At 42.9% G+C, this 22,034-nt stretch overlaps 1 protein-coding gene across 1 annotated transcript in view; it reads left to right on the top strand.

Moving 5' to 3' along the window:
* Positions 1 to 22,034, top strand: part of LOC126471480 (transmembrane protein 183-like) — a 149,678-nt gene that overhangs the window by 66,044 nt on the left and 61,600 nt on the right. Inside the window, exons 3-4 of the mRNA XM_050099682.1 lie at positions 15,039 to 15,122; positions 21,651 to 21,852. Coding sequence (XP_049955639.1) covers positions 15,039 to 15,122; positions 21,651 to 21,852 — 286 coding nt within the window. The remainder of the gene's footprint in view (positions 1 to 15,038; positions 15,123 to 21,650; positions 21,853 to 22,034) is intronic.

Below are 22,034 nucleotides of genomic sequence, written 5' to 3'. Positions count from 1 at the left end.
GCGGAAATGAGGCATCCTATATAGCAGGAAAGGCTGCTGTCTCTCTCTTCCTTGGCCTGCTGATCTCATGGTTCCCTTTGCCAATCTCCAGAATGGTTTATGTTGTTGTTGTTGTTGTTGTTGTTAGTCTTTTATGGCACACACATTGATCTGGACTTCAGGATAATATATTACGGGACATAAAACCTCTACCTCGTCCTTGTACTTGGGCCTCTTCCTCTGGGCATTGTAGTGGAGAGGAGGTAATTTTAACTACACTCCAGATTGGGCACTGTCTTTTTAGCCATTGACATCTTTTATGTGGCAATCCTCCCCCGCTTTGTCCCCACTGCTCTGTCGTGGACGGTGAGACACCTTTTACTTCGGTGCCCCTCTTTTAATTCATTATGTTTTCATTTACAGCTGTCGTCTGTTATATCTTCCCTTACTGGCTGCTGTGGCTGAGCGGTTCCAGATGCTTCAGTCTGGAACCGCACTGCTGCTACGGTCGCTGGTTTGAATCCTGTCTTGGGCATGGATGTGTGCGATGTCCTTAGGTTAGTTGGGTTTAAGCAGTTCTAAGTCTAGGGGACTGATGACCTCAGATGTTACGTCCCATATTGCTTAGAGCCATTTGAACCATTTTTATCTTCCCTTTTAGCCGATGACGTACGTTCAGCCGATCGCATCCTTGAGTTGATACGTGTTAGTGACATTGGTCATTTGAAGCTCTTTTCGGGGAAAACAGCCCCCCTTCAATAGCACTTTTCTAAGATTTCCTTCTGTTTTTAGTTTCCCTCCTTCTTGAGTTTCACTCCCATAGCTGCTGATTTAAATTCCTGTTTTTACCCTTCACTAAGCCACAGGATGGGCGCTTATGACCATAGCTGTTTTGTGCCCTAAAACAATAATCCAAAAATAAACGAATGGTCAAAGTAACGTAATTATTTTAATCTTGAGAAATTAAAGCAAGTGGGCAGTAATGCTGGTGAAGAACCCATAGAAAATTATGTAATGTCTTAACAACATAAGTGTGCGACTATCGAAGTACATAGAAGTGCATTCAGAAATTGTTCAGAGGTTAAAACAGTCATATTCACATACGGCATTTATAATGGGGCATGAACAAACAGAAGGCAGTAATAGAGGCAATGTAAAATAAGTAAAATTTAGATGTGAAATAGTCTTAAAAAATTGATCGTAATCACTAATCGTACAGGACCTTCAAATAATGCATGTGGCTGAAAAAATTGCTCATAAAAGCAAATTAAACTGTACAAAACCATATGAATACATGACCATAGTTAAGTAAAATTAATCAAAATGCCAGTGTGTAAGGAACTGCCATAAGGACAGTGCCACAAGTTGCGCCACAATAATAAATAAGCTAGAGATAGACTTTGTCATTGAGATTTACATCAATATTAATTGTAGTCTAAGATGCAGAGAAAGTAATTCTTAAAGTGCAGGATATAACAATAAAACCCACATTGTTTTATCTAAGTTAAATAGAAGGGTACAGACAAAAAATTAGAAAGGGAGGCTTAAGGGGGGAATGAAATGAGTTAATGTGAGGACTGAAAAATGGGGGGTGGGGGTGGGGGGGGGGGGAGGGGAGGGTGTGGCTAGGGCATTGCAAGTGATAATTGAGAACAAATATCTTAAAAATATATGAAACAAATCAGGTTTGTTTACGATATATCCATTTAAAAATAGCGTATATAATACAATACGTATGGACAAAAAAGAATTATGGCAAAATCTGTGATATAAGCTATGCATCTGAAAATGGTATAACAGTCTCTGTAGACAGACAAAATGACAATGCACTATGGTACAAGTAATTAAGATTTCTTAAATGAGGATGGAGACGACATGCAGTGATAATGCAGTCATCATTGAAACATGTAAATTGGTATGTGTATAAAATTGTTTAAATGTTTGATGGTTAATATGACAAATAGGAAGGAAGAGGAGGGGTTCGGGGGAGGGCGTGGGAGGTTGGATAAGGAGAAGAGGATAAGATGAAAGAAGTAATACAAAGGAAACAACTTACCAGTCTTCTTAGTCTCACATATGATCATCCACACAAATGTGAGTAAAAGTAAATGGTGTATTGGAGTAAAATATTGAATAAGAGAAGAAACTGAACCGTAAAATTAACCACAGATGTTATAACAATATTACAAAACTGTGTGAATGACAAAGAAGGGTGCATGATGTTAGGGATCTGATGTGGGTCATGTACATCATTGGTGTCATCTTGTGACAGAATAATGGTACCGTTTACATATCTTTTGTAATAAATTGCATTTTTAAGTATGTCAGAATTTTTATTCAGTGTTTTTATGTTCCATATTATACAAGAAAATGTTAGGCAAGGTGCCTGCAAGGTAGCAGCCCATTGCAAGCCCCTCAGGTTGTTTATAAAGTTCACCTCTGGAATGAGAAGTAATTATAGGATAACACAAGTGTCAATAATTCAATTAGTTCCATGATTTTTAAGGTACTAAGTTTTCTATGTTGTAGAAAGTTCTTCTTGATTAATTCAGTGGATTCTCCCACAGGCACAGTTTTGTAGAGGTTAATGACATTAAGTGAACACATCACAGAGTTGTCAGGGATTTGGATGTCTTTTAAAAAATTTACTGTTTCACAAATACGCACATCAAAAAAAGTTCTGCACCACCTCGGTTCCCAGAACTCCTGAAGATGGATGTTGACTGTGGATATTGTATCACAGACACAGCCCCTTTGGCTGTTCAGAGATGTCACTAAACCCACCCAAAGATGTAGAGAACCATGCATTAGCAGTGCCTATTAGATGGAGGAGGTCAGACAGCTGATCAGTTCCAGTCATTCCACAAGGAAGGAGGTACACGGATTGTGTTGTCTGTAGTTCAACCATGCCTAGACGGTCAATACTGCGGTCTGATCGCATCGGCATTGTTACTTTGTGTCAACAAGGAAAGTGTCCAGGTGTCTCGGAGTGGACCAAAGCGATTTGTTTGAAAGTGGAGGACATTCAGAGAGACAGGAACTGTCGATGACATGCCTTGCTCAGGCCGCTCAAGGGCTACTACTGCAGTGGATGACTGCTACCTACAGATTATGGCTCGGAGGAACCCTGACAGCAACACCACCATGTTGAATAATGCTTTTCGTGCAGCCACAGGACATCGTGTTAAGACTCAAACTGTGCGCAATAGGCTGCATGATACGCAACTTCCTTCCCGACGTCCATGGCAAGGTCCATCTTTGCAACCACAACACCATGCAGCGCGGTACAGATGGGCGCAACAATATGCCAAATGGATTGCTCAGGATTGGCATCGCATTCTCCTCACTGATGAGTGTCACATATGCCTTCAGCCAGACAATCATCGGAGATGTGTTTGGAGGCAACTTGGTCAGGCTGAATGCCTTAGACACACTGTCCAGTGAGTGCAGCAAGGTGGAGGTTCCCTGCTGTTTTGGGGTTGCATTATGTGGGGCCAACATACGCTGCTTGTGGTCATGGAAGGTGACTTAACAGCTGTACAATATGTGGATGCCATCCTCCAACTGATAGTGCAACCATAATGGCAGCATATTGGCGAGGCATTAATCTTCATGGATGACAATTCATGCCCCCATCGTGCACTTCTTGTGATTGACTTCCTTCAGGATAATGACATCGCTCAGCTAGAGTGGCCAGCATGTTCTCCAGACATGAACCATACTGAACATGCCTGGGATAGATTGAAAAGGGCTTTTTATGGACAACCTGACCCACCAACCACTCTGAGGGATCTACGCCAAATCGCCATTGAGGAATGGGACAATCTGGACCAACAGTGCCTTAATGGACTTGTGGATACTATGCTACAATGAGTACAGGCATGCATCAGTGCAAGAGGACATGCTACTGGGTATTAGAGGTACCAATGTGTACAGCAATCTGGACCAACACCTCTGAAGGTCTCACTTTATGGTGGTACAACATGCAGTGTGTTGGTTTCATGAGCAATAAAAAGGGCAGAAATGATCTGTATTCCAATTTTCTGTACAGGTTCCGGAACTCTCGGAACCGAGGTGATGCAGATTTTTTTTTTTTTGGATACGTGTATTTTTAATGCTTTAATTCTCTTGAAACACACAATTGTCATTAATAATGTATTTGAGCTCTTGACACATTAAGTAGCCTGGGCACTTTATATGATCAGCTGTTGGTGTAAAAGGAGTGCCTGTTTTATGTATTTTGGGTTAAGCTCAAGCTGTGGTGCCCTGGGGTTCTTTTGGAATTCAGAAAACAAAAACTGGACATAACTTATGCCTCTCAGATGTTTTTCTGAATAGACTCAGTAGGGTCAGAATCTAATTTAACCATGTTAGGCCCCCCAGGGGGCCTTGCAGTTCTTTCGTGACTACGTCCATGGCGAGCATGGGGCCCGGAGCTATTGCAGCCTTCCTTCTTTCCAGGGCTGCATTTCCTTGCCCTTACTCTCCTTGCTCCTTCCCCTCCTTCCCTCTCCTTGCTCCTTCCCCTCCTTCCCTCTCCTTGCTCCTGCCCCTCCTTTCCTCTCCTTGCTCCTGCCCCTCCTTTCCTCTCCTTGCTCCTGCCCCTCCTTTCCTCTCCTTGCTCCTGCCCCTCCTTTCCTCTCCTTGCTCCTGCCCCTCCTTTCCTCTCCTTGCTCCTGCCCCTCCTTTCCTCTCCTTGCTCCTGCCCCTCCTTTCCTCTCCTTGCTCCTGCCCCTCCTTTCCTCTCCTTGCTCCTGCCCCTCCTTTCCTCTCCTTGCTCCTTCCCCTTTGCCCTCTGCTCTCCCTCTCTTGGTGTCCTTGCTTATGTTGACCCCGCTATCCTTCTGGTTATGTTGGTTTTGCAATTTAGGTTTGTTGCATAATCACCTCATCCTTTTGGCACTCCCTGGGCCCCCTCTGGGGTTTGACCTCCATTACTAAATTTCTCTTCCATAGTGTGAGCCATTTGGGTAAGAGCACCTTACCTAGTGTCTCTGACGTGTGCCCTCCTAGTTCATTCCACGTTTTCTTTCACTTTGTTGTCTGATGCTAGGGTGCATAGCCAGCACGGTAGCCAGCCTGTGTGGTGGGGTCACTATGTACCCTTTTGGTTGAGCCCCTGAACACACAGGGATCACACTTCTGATACCTGAGCTGTGACCACCTCATGTAAGCCTAGGAGTGGTTGCTTGTCGTCCTGGAGCATCAGAACTCCCGGCAATGGCCGCCGTGCCAGACGGCCCTTGCTGTGGCTGGGTGGCGCCTGTGAGGAGAGCCCCTTATCGGAGTGGGTGGTATCAGGGCAGACACTATGCAAATGAAACACATATGGGTCCAGAACTCTGGCTGTTCTTCTGTGGCCGTCTCTCTGTGTGGAACTGATTCTTCTAGTGCTGCTTCTCCTGCCCCTTCGGCCTTCCATTCCATGGCTACCCCCTGGGAGGAAGGTCAGGCCCATTGGCTAGGGGCGAAACCTTTCCCCCGCTCTCTGGTTTGCACCAGGACTGGTGGGGATACTTTCACCAATACCAACCTTTATTCTTTGTGGAACACATTGAAGACAAGTTTGGCGAAGTGGACTCCCTGAGCAAGATGCGGTCGGGTTCGTTGTTGATCAAAACTGCTTCAGCTGCCCAGTCTGTGGCCCTTCGTACCTGTAACCATGTTGGCACAATTCCTGTGTCCATTACCCCCCACCAGTCTCTAAATAAGGTTCAAGGTGTTATTTCTCACAGGGACCCCATCCTTCAAACTGATGAGGAACTTCGGGACAGTCTCGGACGGCGGGGTGTTCATTTTGTTCGGTGTGTTCAGAAGGGTTTGAAGGACAATCGCATTGATACTAGTGCCTTTATCCTGGCCTTTGAAGAGGATACCCTCCCTGAGAAAGTAAAGATCATGGTTTATCGATGTGATGTGAAGCTGTACATCCCACCTCCTATGAGGTGTTTTAAGTGCTTGCATTTTGGACACATGTCTTCACGCTGTTTGCAGGCCCCTCTATGTGGTGAGTGTGGACTTCCACTCCATGAGGGGAGTTCCTGTGTTCCCCCTCCTGTGTGTGTTAATTGTCATGGCAATCATTCTCTACGTTCACCAGATTGCCCGGTATATAAGAAGGAAAAGAAGATACAGGAGAGTAAGTCCCTTGATCGTTTAACCTACACTGAGGCTCGTAAGAAGTTTGCACATCTTCACCCTGTGTCCATGACGTCTAGTTATGCTTTAGTTAAATTTTCACCCCTTCCTCCCCCTTCCTTACCCCAGTCCTGGACCCCTCTCCTCCCCCTTCCCCTGCGGCTCCCACACCTTCTCCTCTGGGCACTAATCCCCTTCCCCAGCCGGAGAAGGGTCTCACTTCTTCGGCGTATGCTGGTCAAGGGCGTCCCTCCTGGGATACCCCTTCCCGGCACCTTCCAGGCCAAGCTGCCACGCGAAGACCGCGAGAACCACAGTCTGTCGGCCCCCAGGTCGCCTGATCTCTTTCTGTTCCCGATCTTGCTGCAGCTGGCTCCTTTATGCCACACAGCCCTCCTCGATCTCAAATAGAAAAGAAGAAGAACCCTAAGTCCTGGGACAAGGAGCCTCTGGTGTCACCAGAGGTCCCATCCCCAGCTTCACAACCAGATTCTGACCTGTTGTTCAGGGATGTCGCCCCCTCCTTGTCGGTGACGGGTGGTGACCCGGCGACATGACTGGATTTAGCCTGTTCAACCACCATTTGAATCATCGTTCTGTGGTTATCCAATGGAATTGTAATAGTGTTGTGTACATAGTTCCGCGTAGTCAACGCGTACACAACTTTCCAAATAGAGCGCGCCCCGCTAAGCACAACAGCGCAGGCGCAGCGCTCGTCCGTCTCCGCACTACGAGATGGCGCTGTCCAAGAGACAGATCAAATTCTGCTTCCACCGATCCGTGTATTAATAGGTAACGCAGCCAATGAGATTGCTGCTAATGTAGAACCTTTTCTTCTTGCGGATCACACTCGCACAGTGATACATGAACGCACGAGGTGTTATAACAAGTGTACAGACCTCCGATAAGGCAGCCTGCGGCAGCCTGTGCCGGCCTGCGCCGGCCTGCGCCAGCCTGCGCATCATATTCCTGTACATAGCCATGAAGATAAATGTATACACACTTTGTCAAGTATCAGAGATATGTGAGAATAAGATTAACGTACCAAGACCAGAGGAACTTCAGCTTGTCAATTGTAAATAGCATCCAGTATCAAGTTAAGTAAGGTTTATGATTTTTATTATTTTAATAAATGTGTGTGAAAATTAATCAGGTTCTGTTTCAAGTTGGTCACCGTCAATCTGCTACTCTAAGCGTGCAAGTGGCATTTCTATCGTCTGACTTAATGGCAGAAGATAAACACGCCACAATAAGACCACGAGACATATTGCTGACACTTGCCTACTTTGTTAGAGTGACAAGTCAAGTAATCTGATGGTGTGTGTACCGAAGGTCTTACAGTACGCACACCACAAATGAATGTTACAGTCACTTTCCGGAGTTGAAATCCTTTATTTCATCTTACTCTGCAGCTTGTGTGGTTCTACAGGAATCTCATTTAACTGATAATCACTCACTGACCCTCTGTGGGTTCCATGTTTTCTGTCGAAATCGCGTCAGCCCCCTGCGGGCTTCTGGCGGCGTTTGTACATTGGTCTGTACAGACATTGTTAGCACGTGGATTCCTCTTCAAACTACATTGGAAGTAGTTGCTGTTAGTGTACACCTGGACTCTGAGGTCACGGTTTGCAATCTTTATCTCCCTCCTCACAGGACTCTTACACCTGCTGCCTTAACTGCCCATCCTCAGCAACTTCTTCCTCCCTTCCTCCTTCTTGGGGATTTTAATGCTCATCATCCCTTGTGGGGCAGTGAATTTCCATCTAGACGATGTCGTCTCATAGACCAGTTTATTGCAGACCACGACTTTTGCCTTCCTAATGATGGCTCACCTACTCATTTCAGTGCCGGTCATGGTACCTTTTCTGCCATTGATCTTTCTCTTTCTTCTCCCTCCCTCGTCCCTGCATTACACTGGTCACCACACGATGACCTTTGTGATAGTGACCATTTCCTGTTGATTCTCTCGCTCCCTTCCTGCTTCCCGATGGACAGGTTACCTCGTTGGTCTTTCCAATTTGCTGATTGCCCTCTGCAGGTTGTTTTTTCTCCCCCTTTGTTGGGTTGTATTGATGACGTCCTATGTGATGTGTCTGATGTGATTGTTTGCGCTGGTAGCCTTGCTGTACCGCACTCATCTGGACCATTTCGCCACTGGCAAGTCCCGTGGTGGAGTACGGCCATTGCCATTGCCATCGCCATCCGTGATCGCTGTCAAGCTTTGCAACATCTTAAGAGGCACCCATCCATTGCCAACCTTATTACCTGTAAACGCCTTCGTGCTAAAGCCCGTTATTTATTCAAACAGAGCAAACATATATGTTGGGAACACTTTGTTTCTTCCCTCGGTTGTACTGTCCTTATGTCATGGGTATGGGCTAAACTTTGCTCTCTAAGGTTGCCCTTGGCAGTCCACCCTCCCAAGTCTTCACCTCCCAGATGGCCTTTGTACGGACCCGTTGATTCTTACGGAACATCTTGCGACCCATTTTGCAATGGCATCAGCATCAGCCTCCTATCCGGCTGCTTTTCCTTCACCGGAAATAGCGTGCCGAAGCTTCCGCCTTATGTTTTACCCCTTTGTCAGTCAGAATCTTACTACGAACCTTTTACTGAATGGGAATTTCTTTCCACACTTTCTTCTTCTCATGATATGGCCCCTGGCCCAGACTCCATTCATAACCAACTGCTTCAACATCTCAGTGCTCCACAATGGCAACATCTTCTCCGGATGTTTAACTGTATTTGGCTCCAGGGTGACTTCCCTTCTCAGTGGAGGTATAGCATTGTGGTTCCTGTCCTTAAGCCTGGTAAGAACCCCTTATTTGTTGAAAGCTATTGGCAAATTAGTCTCACAAATGTTGTTTGCAAGTTACTTGAACAGATGGTAGCCCGTTGGCTCAAGTGGGTCCTCGAATCTCTGGATCTATTGTTCCCTTACCAGTGTGGCTTGCGAGGAGGACAGTCTCCGATCAATCATTTACTTCTCTTAGAATCCGCAGTTCGGCAGGCTTTTTCCCAGCGCCGCCATTTGGTTGCAGTATTTTTCGACCTTTGCAAGGCCTATAACATGGCTCTGTGCCATGACACCTTATTTACACTTCATCAATGGGGTCTTCGGGGCCCACTCTCGATCTTTATCCGCCAGTTACTGTTCCATCGGTCGTTCAGGGTTCGGGTTGGTACTGTTTTTAGTTCTCCACGGACCTGGGAGACTGGCATCCCACAGGGTTCTGTATTGAGTGTACTTCTTTTCCTCATTGCTATCGATGGACTTGTGGCTTCTGTCGGTCCTTTGGTTGCCCCTGCTGTATATTTTGATGATTTCTGCATTTGGGTTAGTTCCTCTTCGATGGCTTCTGAAGAGCGGCAGCTCCAGGGAGCTATACGGCGTGCTTCTGCATGGACCCTCACACGGGTTTAAATTCTCTCCTTTAAAATCGCGGGTGGTCCACTTCTGTCACCGTACTACGATCCACCCCGATCCGGAGCTCTATCTCGATGCACCACCATTGCCTGTGGTCCCACAGTTTTGTTTCTTGGGTCTTCTTTTCGACAACAAGCTCACTTGGCTGCCTCATATCAACTTCTGTAGGTAGGATGTTTCCGTAAACTCAATGTTCTTCGCTTCCTTGCCCACACCTCTTCGGGTGCGGACCGCTCCATCCTTCTCCGCCTTTATCATGCTTTAGTTCTGTCCCGCTTGGACTATGGTTGTTAAGTTTATGGTTCGGCTGCTCCTTCCACACTGCATGTACTGGATCCAGTCCACCATCGTGGTATCCGTTTGGCTACCGGTGCCTTCTCTACTAGCCCTGTTGATAGTCTTCTGGTTGAAGCTGGGGGTCCTCCCCCCCCCCCCCCCCCCCTTTTCTGTTCGGCGGTCCCAGCTTGTGGTGTCTTACGCAATTGCTGTCCGTTCCTCTCCCACTCATCCTTCCTATTCAGATTCCTCTCCCCCCCCCCCCCCCCCTCCCCATGGTTTTCCGTTCTTTTTCCGCCGAATTTTATGGGAGTTTTGGGATGCTGTTGTTTTTTACACCGATGGGTCTAAATCTGCTGAACATGTGGGATATGCCTTCACTGCATCTGTTGGCATGGTAAATCAGCTGCTGCCACCTACATGTGGGGTGTTTACTGTGGAATTGATGGCAATTTCCCGGGCCCGTACCTTTATTAAACAGTCCCAACACAACCGCGTTTTGTTATGTACGGACTCAATGAGTGGCCTTCTGGCTATTGACCGGTGTTTTTCGCACCATCCCTTGGTCTCTGCCATCCATGGCCATCTCGTTGATCTTCACCATGCTGCTTGTTCTGTTGACTTCCTTTGGGTCCCTGGCCATGTGGGTATCCCAGGTAATGAGCTTGCTGATCGTCTGGCTGTGGGAGCAGTCACTTACTCCCCATTCTCTGTAACCCCTCCTGCAGTGGATTTACGGCTTCACATCAAATCCCTCTTCGCACAATCATGGACCAACTCTTGGGAGGCTACCTCCCTGTCTAAGAAACTTCGTGCGATTAAGGTGAGACCAGGCCTGTGGCGTTCTTAATTTTGCCTCTCCCGAAAGGACTCGACCACACTGTGTCCTCTCCGCATTGACGTAATGAGCCACCCCCACTTTGTGGTTGTGGAGCCTTCCAGTCAGTAGCCCACATTTTGGTGGAATGCCCCCTTCTTTTGGCTCTGCGTACTAAGTACGTACTCCCCCGTGCTTTACCTTTAATGTTGGCTGACGATTCCTGGATAGTCGAACTGGTTCTCAGTTTCCTCCGGGAAAGTGGTTTTTATTCTCAGTTTTAAGGTTTTTAATCTCACTCTGGTGTTAGGGCAGGGCGGTGAACATTGGGGTATCTCCCACTGTAAGCTGTGTTTGGAGATTCCCGACTCCCCTCCCTGGCCAAGATCCTCTTTTCTTCCACTTTTACCCTGGTTTTTTCACTTTTTAGGATTGGTTAGTCTCCTTTTCCCATACACACTTCAACATTCTAGCGGTTGAATGCTTTTAATTCACAGGTGGTCTTGCCTCTACTGCTTCAGAGGTGGGATATTTCCTGCCTCTAGCATAGCCTTGGCGTCGCTCTCTTGCTGACTTGCCTCATTTTGTTTTTACCATTGATGACATGACTGCACTTTTACGGTTTTTAGCCTTATCCCTTTTATCGTTCTGATGTTTCTCAGATGTCACACTATCTGAATGGACCACATTTGAAACGAGGGACTGATGACCTTGCTGTTTATTCCCTTCAACACCAACCAACCAACCAACCTTGTTAGACTCAAAAAGTTGATGTTTCTTCTTTATATAGTCATGTTTCTACAAGCTGACCAAAGAATTTCCCTTGCCGTTTTCAAAACTGAACCCTGTTGTGTAGTGAGTTTTTCATTTTCTGGTAGTAAAGATTTTTCTCCCCTTTGTACTTCACATTTTTCTGTACATATTGGCTTAAAATTTTGGTTACTTTACTCAAAGCACGGTTTGCCTGTGCACTTGAAATTTCAGTCTGTTCATTAACACCTTAGTACTAGTGACAAGTTTCTTAATATTCTTGTGATTTGCTGAAGGAACTAAATTATATTTCACACCTTTAGATAACGTATTAAACTCTTCAACAATGTCCATCAGATTACTCTGTCACAGAACTTCATCTCAGATATAATGTCTTCAGTACTAGGCCACTGGCTTAAAATTAAATGGTTAATATTTTATTATGCCTTTCAGTTTAATAAAAAACCTGTTTTCAGTTTGTCTTTTACATGTTTTGTGTATGATCAGCACATTATTTTAGAAAGTATCTTACATACATGTATTTAAGTGTAGGACTTTGTAATCTTTGATTTCTTCATTTGCTATCCATTTTTGTGATGTCTTTCTATTCCATATTTTTTGACCATGAGCTGGCGAACATACGATATTCTTTTGTTGACCCTCCCAAGCCAGTTAATCATTTTTATTCAAATTGCTCAATGCCTGCATGTCACACAGTCACTGTGTATTGAGTATATACTGTTTGAAATTAATTGTGTACCTTGTGTTTCTGGAAGATGTATGATGTAGTGTTGGATTTGTAATAGCATTTTGACAAAAAGTATCTTCTTAAGAATGTTAATCCTGATTTTTGACCTTGCAGGTCATGATCATAACTGCATTTTATTTAGTTTTTGTTTTGTGTGTCGTACAGCACCATGAGCGTGGTCTTCGACTGGAACCACTTGGTGACTAAAATACAATACAAACCAGTATTTGTGTTATACATTTCTTAAAATGTGTATATGCTGATAACTGCTTGAAAAAAATGTTTAAAACACTTACATGTGTTGCTTGTGGCATACAGTTGTCAGTGTACCATATATTATCAAAATGTTTGGTATCCTAACAGGAGGACAGCAACTGCTTTCCTAGATGATTACTCCTCTACTTTAGATGATGAGATAAATACTGATATGTGTTGTAGTGTTTTATATTTTCTGACCTTCCTCATAAATTGTGAGAAGTTTATAACGTGTATCCAGTGTGTCTGACTCATCTTTATTTTTTGTATCATTTTTTGTCCAGTTGCTCCATTTATTAGAGTACTTCATACATGGTATTGTTATCTTACTTGTATTTTAACAATTTATTTTATAAAATTGCTATAAACTGAGCATCCATGTGCTGTATGCTTCTAAGTAAGAATGAGGCAAAGTGGTTCGCATTTCAGACAGTGGAAAATCCAGGTTGGAACATAAACAATTATGAAAGGATGGATCACTATTCACTGTAAATGTGGCATGTTGAGTTGCAGACAGGCACAATGGAAAGACTGTTACACACTAAGCTTTCAGCAAAAGCCATCTCTAGGAAAGAGAGGAAAGCGCACGCGCACATTCATGCAAGCAGTCGCACCTCGTGCACACGTGATTGTTATCTCTGGTTGCTAGGGCCAGACTTAAACTCCTGCTTTTGAGCGGAAGTAGCAATCGGGAGTGGGGCAGGGCAGGGAGGGGGGGGGGGGGAGGGAGGGAGGAGGATAGAGTGCGTTGGGGAGGAGATCACTGCTTGGTGGAGCATGCAGGGCTGAAGGTGGCAGGACAGAGCTGCCAGAGGCAGTGTTGGGAGCCTGGGGTGGGGGGAAGGAGAGAGACGGAATGGAAAAGGAGAGGAGTAGGAAGGGGAAAAGAGTGGTGGTTGCATTGGCAGAGACTGACTCCTTCACCTATAAACTCTGTCGGAGTGATCCCATCCCAGAAGTTCAGCATAAACTTGTAATTCCTGCTTAAAGCTTTGTGCCCTTCCCAGAACCTCTGCCCTGAATCAAATTCCCTCCTAACCCCCATGACACCTCACACACCCACCTTCTACATGCTCCCCAAAAATCCGCAAACACAAGAATCCTGGACACATCATTGTAGGTGATTATGCCCACATTGAAAGAATTTTGGCCCTCTTGAGTAACAACGCCAACAAATTACGCAGAATGTAGCATCTTGCATCAAAGATACCAACTGCTTCCTTCGCTGACTATTTACTGTATCCACACCTTTACCCTCTGGATCCCTACTTGTCACTTCCCTATACACTAACATCCCTCATGCCTGTGGTCTCATAGCTGTTGAATACCACCTCTCCCAATGTCCTTTGGACTCCAAACCCACTACCTCAAACACATACCTTACTAACTTTATACTGATACACAACTCCTCCTTCTTTGAAGGGAAGTGATACAAATAAATCTGCAGCATAGCAGTGAGCATCCGCATGGCACACTCCTATGCCAACCTTTTTATTTGCCATCTAGAGGAAATCACCTAGCCTCCAAAATGCCGTACCCCTGATCTACTTTAGGTCAATTGATGATACCTTCAAGATCTGCAATAAGTTCCTCGATTGTGACTGAGCATATTCTTTGAGTCTCAGTGTTTGAATTTAGAAGGTTGACAATAGATATTGTTGCTGAATACAGTACATTGGAAATATTTGAAAAAAGATGAGACTGAGTTATAAGTGGCGCAGGAAAAGGTGGTGGCAGGACCACTTCATCATGTATTGGCTTGTTTTTCCATTACTGCTGGCAGCTAGCAGTGTTAAAATTAAATGTTGCAAATTGTGTTGGCAAACTGAACGTGGATTATGTCAGCATTTCCCCTCTCACGTCTCCCCTCTCTACAACAGCCTAAAATATTCCATTAACTCTGCCACCACCCTTCGTGTGAACCATCTGTCTTGTGCCACTTGTAACTTGTTCAGTCACATCAAATGTCAATAGAAAGAAAACGGGGCACAGTCAAAGAGACATTGAGGAAGAACTTAGAATTGAGGCAAACCTTACTATGAAGAAATGTAAAATCACGGAATTTTTGGCATTGATCTTATGGGATTTTCACAGGGGCTACGAGTTTATGGTGTAGAATTGTGAAAAATGTAAAATCAGAATGTAAAACGGAAGTTCCACTGTATATAAATTGTATGATCTTTGCATGTACAGCAATTGTCAATGACAGCTGCATATATTTCATAAAAAATTCCTTATGCTGACTTTATATGTATAAAAATTGTGTTATTACATGAACATTACAAAACACTGTTATTGGGATGTGCTAGAGAACATCACATATGAAACATGTATAATTACAATGAATTGTAAAGTCACCTATGCATAAAACACTTTTTTTTTAATGCAGATACCACTGATTATGAGCAATGGCTGAAACAGCTCAGTGAAATAAAATACTACCACAAAGCAGGTTTTGTTGAACCATTAATTAATATGTCATACTTAGTATAAATTTGTCATTCAGGATATTCAGTGTACCCTGCATTTTAGTTCAAATATAAATTTGTCGTTTGGTATATTCAGTGTACCCTGCATTTCAGCTCAGTGACAGTATTGCATACTTAATTTATGGATTTCCTTGCTTATCATTTTTTTCTTTGTTTCAGTAAAATCATTGACTGAAGCAACTGGTAGTAAAACATATGATGCTGCTGCTGAACATTCAGAAGAAAATGCTGATATGAATCAAGGTAAGAGTAGTTATTTGTGGGATCAATGCTCAAAATAAATTTCATTGATTATCATATAAAAATCAATAACAATTTACTGAAATAGCACATATTAAGAACATGATGATGCTAGTCACTTTAATCCATTCCATGTGCATGTGCTCTTTCCACAGAGTAGTGTGTGCAAAAATAACCTTTCTCATATATGTAAATAAACCGTACACTTGAAGCGTTTCTGACAGTTTATCAAATGAGGTGACACAGTGTTCATCACAATGCACTCACATTCATGAGAATGGTTATTCAGATCCCTGTCTACCCATCCAGGTTTAAGTTGCCTGTGGTTTTCCTAAATTGCTGTAGGGAAATGCTGTAATTGTTCTTTAAAAGGAATGTAGCTGATTCCCTCTCCCATATTTCTAGAGTCCAAGCTTGTGTGCCAACTGCAGTAACCTCGTCATTGATGGGGTGCCAAACCATAGTCAACCTTCTCTCTCTGGCAATATTTTTCTTGTACAGCTTGGACTCAGTGGTGGATCTCTGAGTACCTTGTTTGTACCATCATCCACTGGAGGAATATGGGAGATTACTTGGCCACACCCTATAGTACGGTTCTAGAATGAAATTGATAATTGGTGTGAACGTGAAGGCTTTCCCAGTCTAATAATAAATTATATTTATTTAGTGTTTTGACAGATAACGAAAAGTATATAAAACATTATAAATTATGTTATTAATTACTTCTGTAATTTAGTTGGGCCTTTTGTAAAAGATTTGGATTGATTTGTAATTTTTGAGGAGGATAGAATAACTGAGGCTGTGTTAAAACTAGATTTGAAATAAAATCGTCTTTAGCAATAAGGAAAGATAGCAGTGAGCAGAGTGGTCTGCGAAGAGGTTTTATGCAGAAGAGGGGAGAAATTCTATTGTAATCCAGAAGTAATGGATAAAGTGGGGTTAAAGAAAAAAAGAAAGAAAAGGGAATATATGGTAAGAAAGACCGATCATCAAAGTTCGTGAGTTTCATGTAAAATATGAAAAATTATGCAATTGACACCTACTGTAGACTTGCTTCATTGCGCGCGCATGGGAGAGAGAACGGGCGGGGGGGGGGGGGGGGGGGGGGCGGCGGCAAGTGGAATAGTTTGACATGTCATACAAAAAAGAAATATTACTGAATATCCCCACAAGAACCAAAAATCCAGACTGTTTGTTAAACATTTTTGGCTCTCATTTGTCTTGCGGATTTAGTTCACGCTCATTGTCATTGTTTCTAACTCTTAACATGTACATAATAGCACAGCAGGTGCATTCAGCTAAATTTGTCAGGTTGCTGTGATGCTGTAGCTGACACAGAATGTTTAAATTGAACAAATAATTCTTGTACTGGATATACAGGGTTGCCACAAGTTCTGCAAATCAGGGATTTTCAAATGTGTCAGGGAAATTGGGGGAATTTGAAAAAAAAACACAGGAAAAATCTTGTTTTTTGTCTCAGTACATGAAATGGTTTTATTACAGGGATGTCATGCATTGTCGTTGAGTGGGTGCAGCTGAGAACATGCCCCACTTCCCTACTTCCTCATTCTTAAGGCTTCTCCCCTTCCTACCACTCCACTCACAGGGTGTATACGACCCGGGACAACCGGGAGATCCGGGAAAAACCGTGGAATTTTTTCATCCAGGAGAAAACTGGGAAAAACCCAGGAATTTTTTAGAATTCTGGGAATTTTCAATTGTTTCTATTTTCAGTTAAATTTTTGTAATTTTGACTGGTGAGAATCATACTCTAACAAAGGATATTACTGTATCCCGCTACTGCAGAATAATATTGCAGCAATAAAACATGAACGAGAGGAAAAGCAAAAATAAAACTTAAATTGCAAAGGAAATGCGCTGTATACAGCAACAAAACACAGTGCTTATACAAGCGTCTGCCAACAGCAAAATGTGTCAAAGGCTTTAGGAAGACTATTCAATGCTTCGTAACAACAAATTGCCTCAGATAAGCGTGACGCCACAACTGTTTACATTAGATTCGTTTTAGCAGTTACGAGCAGGGTCCTGCGCATGCGCAGTTGAGTAGCACCATCTCCCGCTTCTGGCTACAAAAATGTGGCTGTTCACCCCCTTCAGATTTAGTTATAAGTTGGCGCAGTGGATAGACCTTGAAAAACTGAACACAGACCAATCGAGAAAACTGGAAGAAGTTATGTGGAACTATGAAAAAAAATAGCAAAATATACAAACTTAGTAGTCCATGTGCAAGATAGCCAACATCAAGGAGAGTGTGAACACAGGAGCGCCTTGGTCCCATGGTTAGCGTGAGCAGCTGCAGAACGAGAGGTCCTTGGTTCAAGTCTTCCCTCGAGTGAAAAGTTTAATTTTTTATTTTCAGTTTGTGACAAACTCTTGTTTTCATCTCTTTTTTGGGAGTGATTACCACATCCAGAAGAAAACCTAAATCGGGCAAGGTAGAAGAATCTTTTTACCCATTCGCCAAGTGTACAAGTTAGGTGGGTCGACAACATATTCCTGTCGTGATGCACATGCTGTCACCAGTGTTGTATAGAATATATCAGACGTGTTTTTCTGTGGAGGAATCGGTTGACCTATGACATTGCAATCAAATGTTTTTGGTTCCCATTGGAGAGGTATGTCCTTTCGTCTACTAATCGCACGGTTTTGCGGTGCGGTCGCAAAAGACAGACACTAAACTTATTACAGTGAACAGAGACGTCAATGAACGAACAGACAGATCATAACTTTGCGAAAATAAAGAAAGTAAACTTTTCACTCGAAGGAAGACTTGAACCAAGGACCTCTCGTTCCACAGCTGCTCACGCTAACCATGAGACCACGGCGCTCCTGACCTCACAGTGTCTTTGATGTTGGCTGTCTTGCGCATGGTCTACTCAGTTTGTATATTTTGCTTATTTTTTTTCATAGTTCCACACTTCTTCCTGTTTTCTCGATTGATCTGTGTTCAGTTTTTCAAGGCCTATCCACTGTGCCAACTTATAACTAAATCTGAGGGGGTTGCGGTGGGGAGGTTCCCTAGTAAGTTGATTTCTGAATGAAACGTAAGTTGATTTGTGAATGCGTGCATAGTGTACATGATGGCTCTGTCAGGGGAATCCTCGTCGAATGTAGGAACAAACTTTCCTACAGACAAAAGGGGCTATACGAGCTGAGCAGAGTAAGGCCGAACAGATGAATGCCAACCGCTGTCTGATTGTGTGGTTGATTGGGTTTGCGAATGATGAGTGTTGTTATAATTACTAGCGAAATCCATAGATTCAGACTACAGGAGTGGAAATAAACGAATAACAGATAAGAAAGATTACGTATTACGTTCTCGGTGTATCCAAGAAAATGAAATTTTGACAGAAATTTTTTGGCCAGATCGCTGTACTAGTAAGGGCCAGTTGTACAGTCCCCGGCTAGCAGCCACTCTAAGTTCTATTCTGGGAGAAGCGCGGAAAACGTGTTGTATGAACATGTAACAACGCCTAACCGGAGAATAATCGTGGGACAACTAAACTGGTGATTCTGGCAGAATTGTGAAGTTAACCTGCCAATAAGCTTTGACATTGGCAGGAATAGTTACAGAATTAGTGATAACAAGACTGTTTGTTAGAACGAGGAAGGAGAAGAAACGGGGACATCACACAAATTAGGGAACAATATGATGATTCCAAGTTTTTTTATAAAAATTTCGTACTATACTTTTCGATCTCGTGCTTGAGAAACTGGAGCGTATGAATGAAGTGTGGAACTATTTCCTAACGTAAAGCTTTTTGCATGTAGTGGGCCTAATAGGCATTTGATATTGGTACTTTGTTAATTATATTCTGCCATTACAAAAGAAAACCGTTTGTGCCAAAACAGTCTCATTTATTAGGTGTGTGTTACAATTGTTGCAGTATTAGAAAGGCCTATTTTGTTTTATCTAGCAGACAGTGACACAACTGTTGACTGCTGAACCCGTGCAGTCAGGCACATTGAATAGTACAGATGGAAGGTGCTACCACAAAATTCACGCAGTAGTCACTCCACAACCCCCAGGATCAGCTACAGTTGGCTTCAGTAGCAATATCTTTGACCCTGTCAGCACATTGTTTGACAAACACCACCACAGTCTATGGTTGAAGATGGTGACTCACCTACTGCAGTGTTGCAGTCTTGTCAAGATATGCTGGGGTTCATGCAGTCTCTCTCTCTCTCTTCTTCTTCTTCTTTTTTTTTTTTTTTTTTTTTTTCTTTTTACTGCTAGTTTCGTCGCAAGCCAGTGAGTCTTTAGTCAGATGTGTAATTGTGTTTATGGTTTCGGTATTCGGCAGTTGAATGTGAACAATGTTCTGTGGGTATGGTATGTAAGTAAGAACAGTAATTTTGGAATAGGTGTTACAAAGAGCAAGGGGATGTGGCTCATTGCCTAGGAATATAAGGTGGTGAAGTTTAGTCATTATTTCCAGTGTGTTAGTAGTAATAATGGGCAGTCACTCAGAAGAAAGAGTAGTAAGTTACAGTAAGAAGTAATATGGCAGTGTTCTTGTTGTTTTATTTTCCTATTTTGTTGTAATTATTGATGGAGTTGAGCCTGGGAATCATAGTAAGTGTGTGTAATTTGTGCCGTTTGGAATGGGCAGAGGTGTAGAGCAAGGAATATTGCTTGGTATGTTAGCATGCAAAGAGGTGAGAAGCGATGGGACAGTGGTATGTTTAAGTATTATTTTCGTTTGTGTTTATGTAATTGATGAAAGGTAATCATGTCAGTGGGCAGTCCCACAGGGAGCAGAGTTTGTAATACCACTAATAGCACTAAAGAGAGGTTAAAATTTTGACACACCGAAGTGGATAAGTTAAAAGTTGTGGATTTGTCTAAGTGACTGGAAGCTTTTCGGGCTAGTGAGAAGGAAGCTGTTTATGACAAGGCTGGAGCATGCAGAGGTGGTGCAGAGAAGACTCAATGACTGATGGGTTAAAAACAGGCATGGGAACATGAGAAGTGGGAATATTATGGGGAGGGTGGAAAGAAGGGAAAGACAGGAAGATGAAAGGGAGAGGAAAGGCTTGAGCCAAGTTTACCTCTTCCTGCAAGACATCAGAATATTGTTCATGTAGTTAAAGTTGTCAATCCTGTGAAGGGTGGGATGGAACGTAATGACTGGTGGGACAATTTATTGACTAGGAAGATTAAGGTAATTAAAGAAGGTAACGGTGATGCTATGCAAACTCAGGAGAGTTCACGTGTTGCACAGAATATCAACATTGTCAACGTTAAGGAGAGTAATGTAGAATTATCAGCTCAAATATAATTTGGAATTGTGGAGTCTGAGGTAGCAAGAATGACCCACTGTGAGCTATACCAAAGTGGAATTAAATATTCACTCTACAGCGGAGTGTGCACTGATATCAAACTTCCTGGCAGATTAAAACTGTGTGCCGGGCAGAGACTCGAACTCGGGACCTTTGCCTTTCGCGGGCATCTACCAAGTGCTCTACCAACTGAGCTAGCCAAGCATGAGTCACGCCCAGTCCTCATAGCTTTAATTCTGCCAGTACCTCGTCCTCCTACCTTCCAAACCTCACAGAATCTTATAACAAAGTGAATAAGTGTGTGGATAGCAATGTGGGTATTGTTTTAAGGCTGCAGAGCCTGTGCCAGGTTTCCAAGGAAGCGTATGTGCTAATAATATTTGCATCATTCAGCTAATTTCTCAACTTTTTGCAGACAAAGATCATGATTTGAAAGTCTTATTTCAGTGCCCTGAACTAAGACAATTTTCAAGAGATGTAATACACTGCTATCTTCTTTTGCATATGTGGAACTTATTTTTCTCAATATACCTCAGTGGAAAGTTTTCCAAAATAAAATAAACTTTCTGGTGAGGTGTTTGAAAAAGAGTTATTTTGAAAACAAAACTACAAAAAGTACATTTACTTTATAAATGACAGAGAATTGAAGAATTCCATGCCTTTGGATTTCAAATTTATCTGCTATTTGTAACCCTACAGATGACAAATGAATTTTCCAGCTGTGTGCATGTGCGCGCGCGATGGTATGAAACTTCCTCGCAGATTAAAACTGTGTGGCGGACTGGGACACAACCTGGGGACATTTGCCTTTAGCTGGAAAATACTGTCTGGGTCCAGTGCACAGATGTAATCTGCCAGGAAGTTTAATAAATGGTTTTTATCAGTGAAAATGAATATTATTAAGAACAAATATGTTTATTTACAAATAAGGAATAATTTTGTCTGTATTTGTTATTCTTCCTTCAAATAACTTCCCCATCTCTGGTTGCAATTGCAGAATGAATATTCAGACTGTCTTCGTAGTGTTGGTAACACTAATTAGTATTGTAAATCTTTAACTTCTGTGGTAAATTATCACTGCTACTGCATTCATATTATCGCAGTTGTCAAGTTACTCACTTACAGAAAGTCACTCCAGCAGCTGCAAGTATTTAATTTTCTTAGTGCAAGCAGTAACTTTTTAATGACTGATAGTGAACTGTCATTTGCTTCTACTTTGTGTTTCAGAAGTACCAGTGAGACCTACACGGAGAAGAAGGAAAACACCCCCTGAGAGAAATACCAGTACTGGTGTTAGATATCCAGTTGATCTTTGGTTTCTTATATCAGATTACATTGAACCAGAGTGTGTTGGAAAATTTGCAAGATTATGTAAAGATTCCCTACATGTTGTGCAGACTGCACAGTTTTGGTTGTCTTTGTACAAAAGGTAAGATTAAGACAAGAGAGAGTTCTTCAGTGTTACATTGAGTAAGAGCTGTTTCAGCTGTGGCTGGATGTGTTGAGATATGAGGTCCTTATAATTTCTTCTGTTTTCGATGCTGTCCTCAGATTTTACCATAATTTCATGGTTCCACTGAATGAAAGTTGTGTGTATCTCTTAGGATGTAG

The sequence above is a fragment of the Schistocerca serialis genome, chromosome 3 (assembly GCF_023864345.2).
Source record: "Schistocerca serialis cubense isolate TAMUIC-IGC-003099 chromosome 3, iqSchSeri2.2, whole genome shotgun sequence".
Classification (NCBI taxonomy): domain Eukaryota; kingdom Metazoa; phylum Arthropoda; class Insecta; order Orthoptera; family Acrididae; genus Schistocerca; species Schistocerca serialis.
Note: the sequence above shows the minus strand (reverse complement) of the source record. Positions and strands in the feature narration are given on the sequence as shown.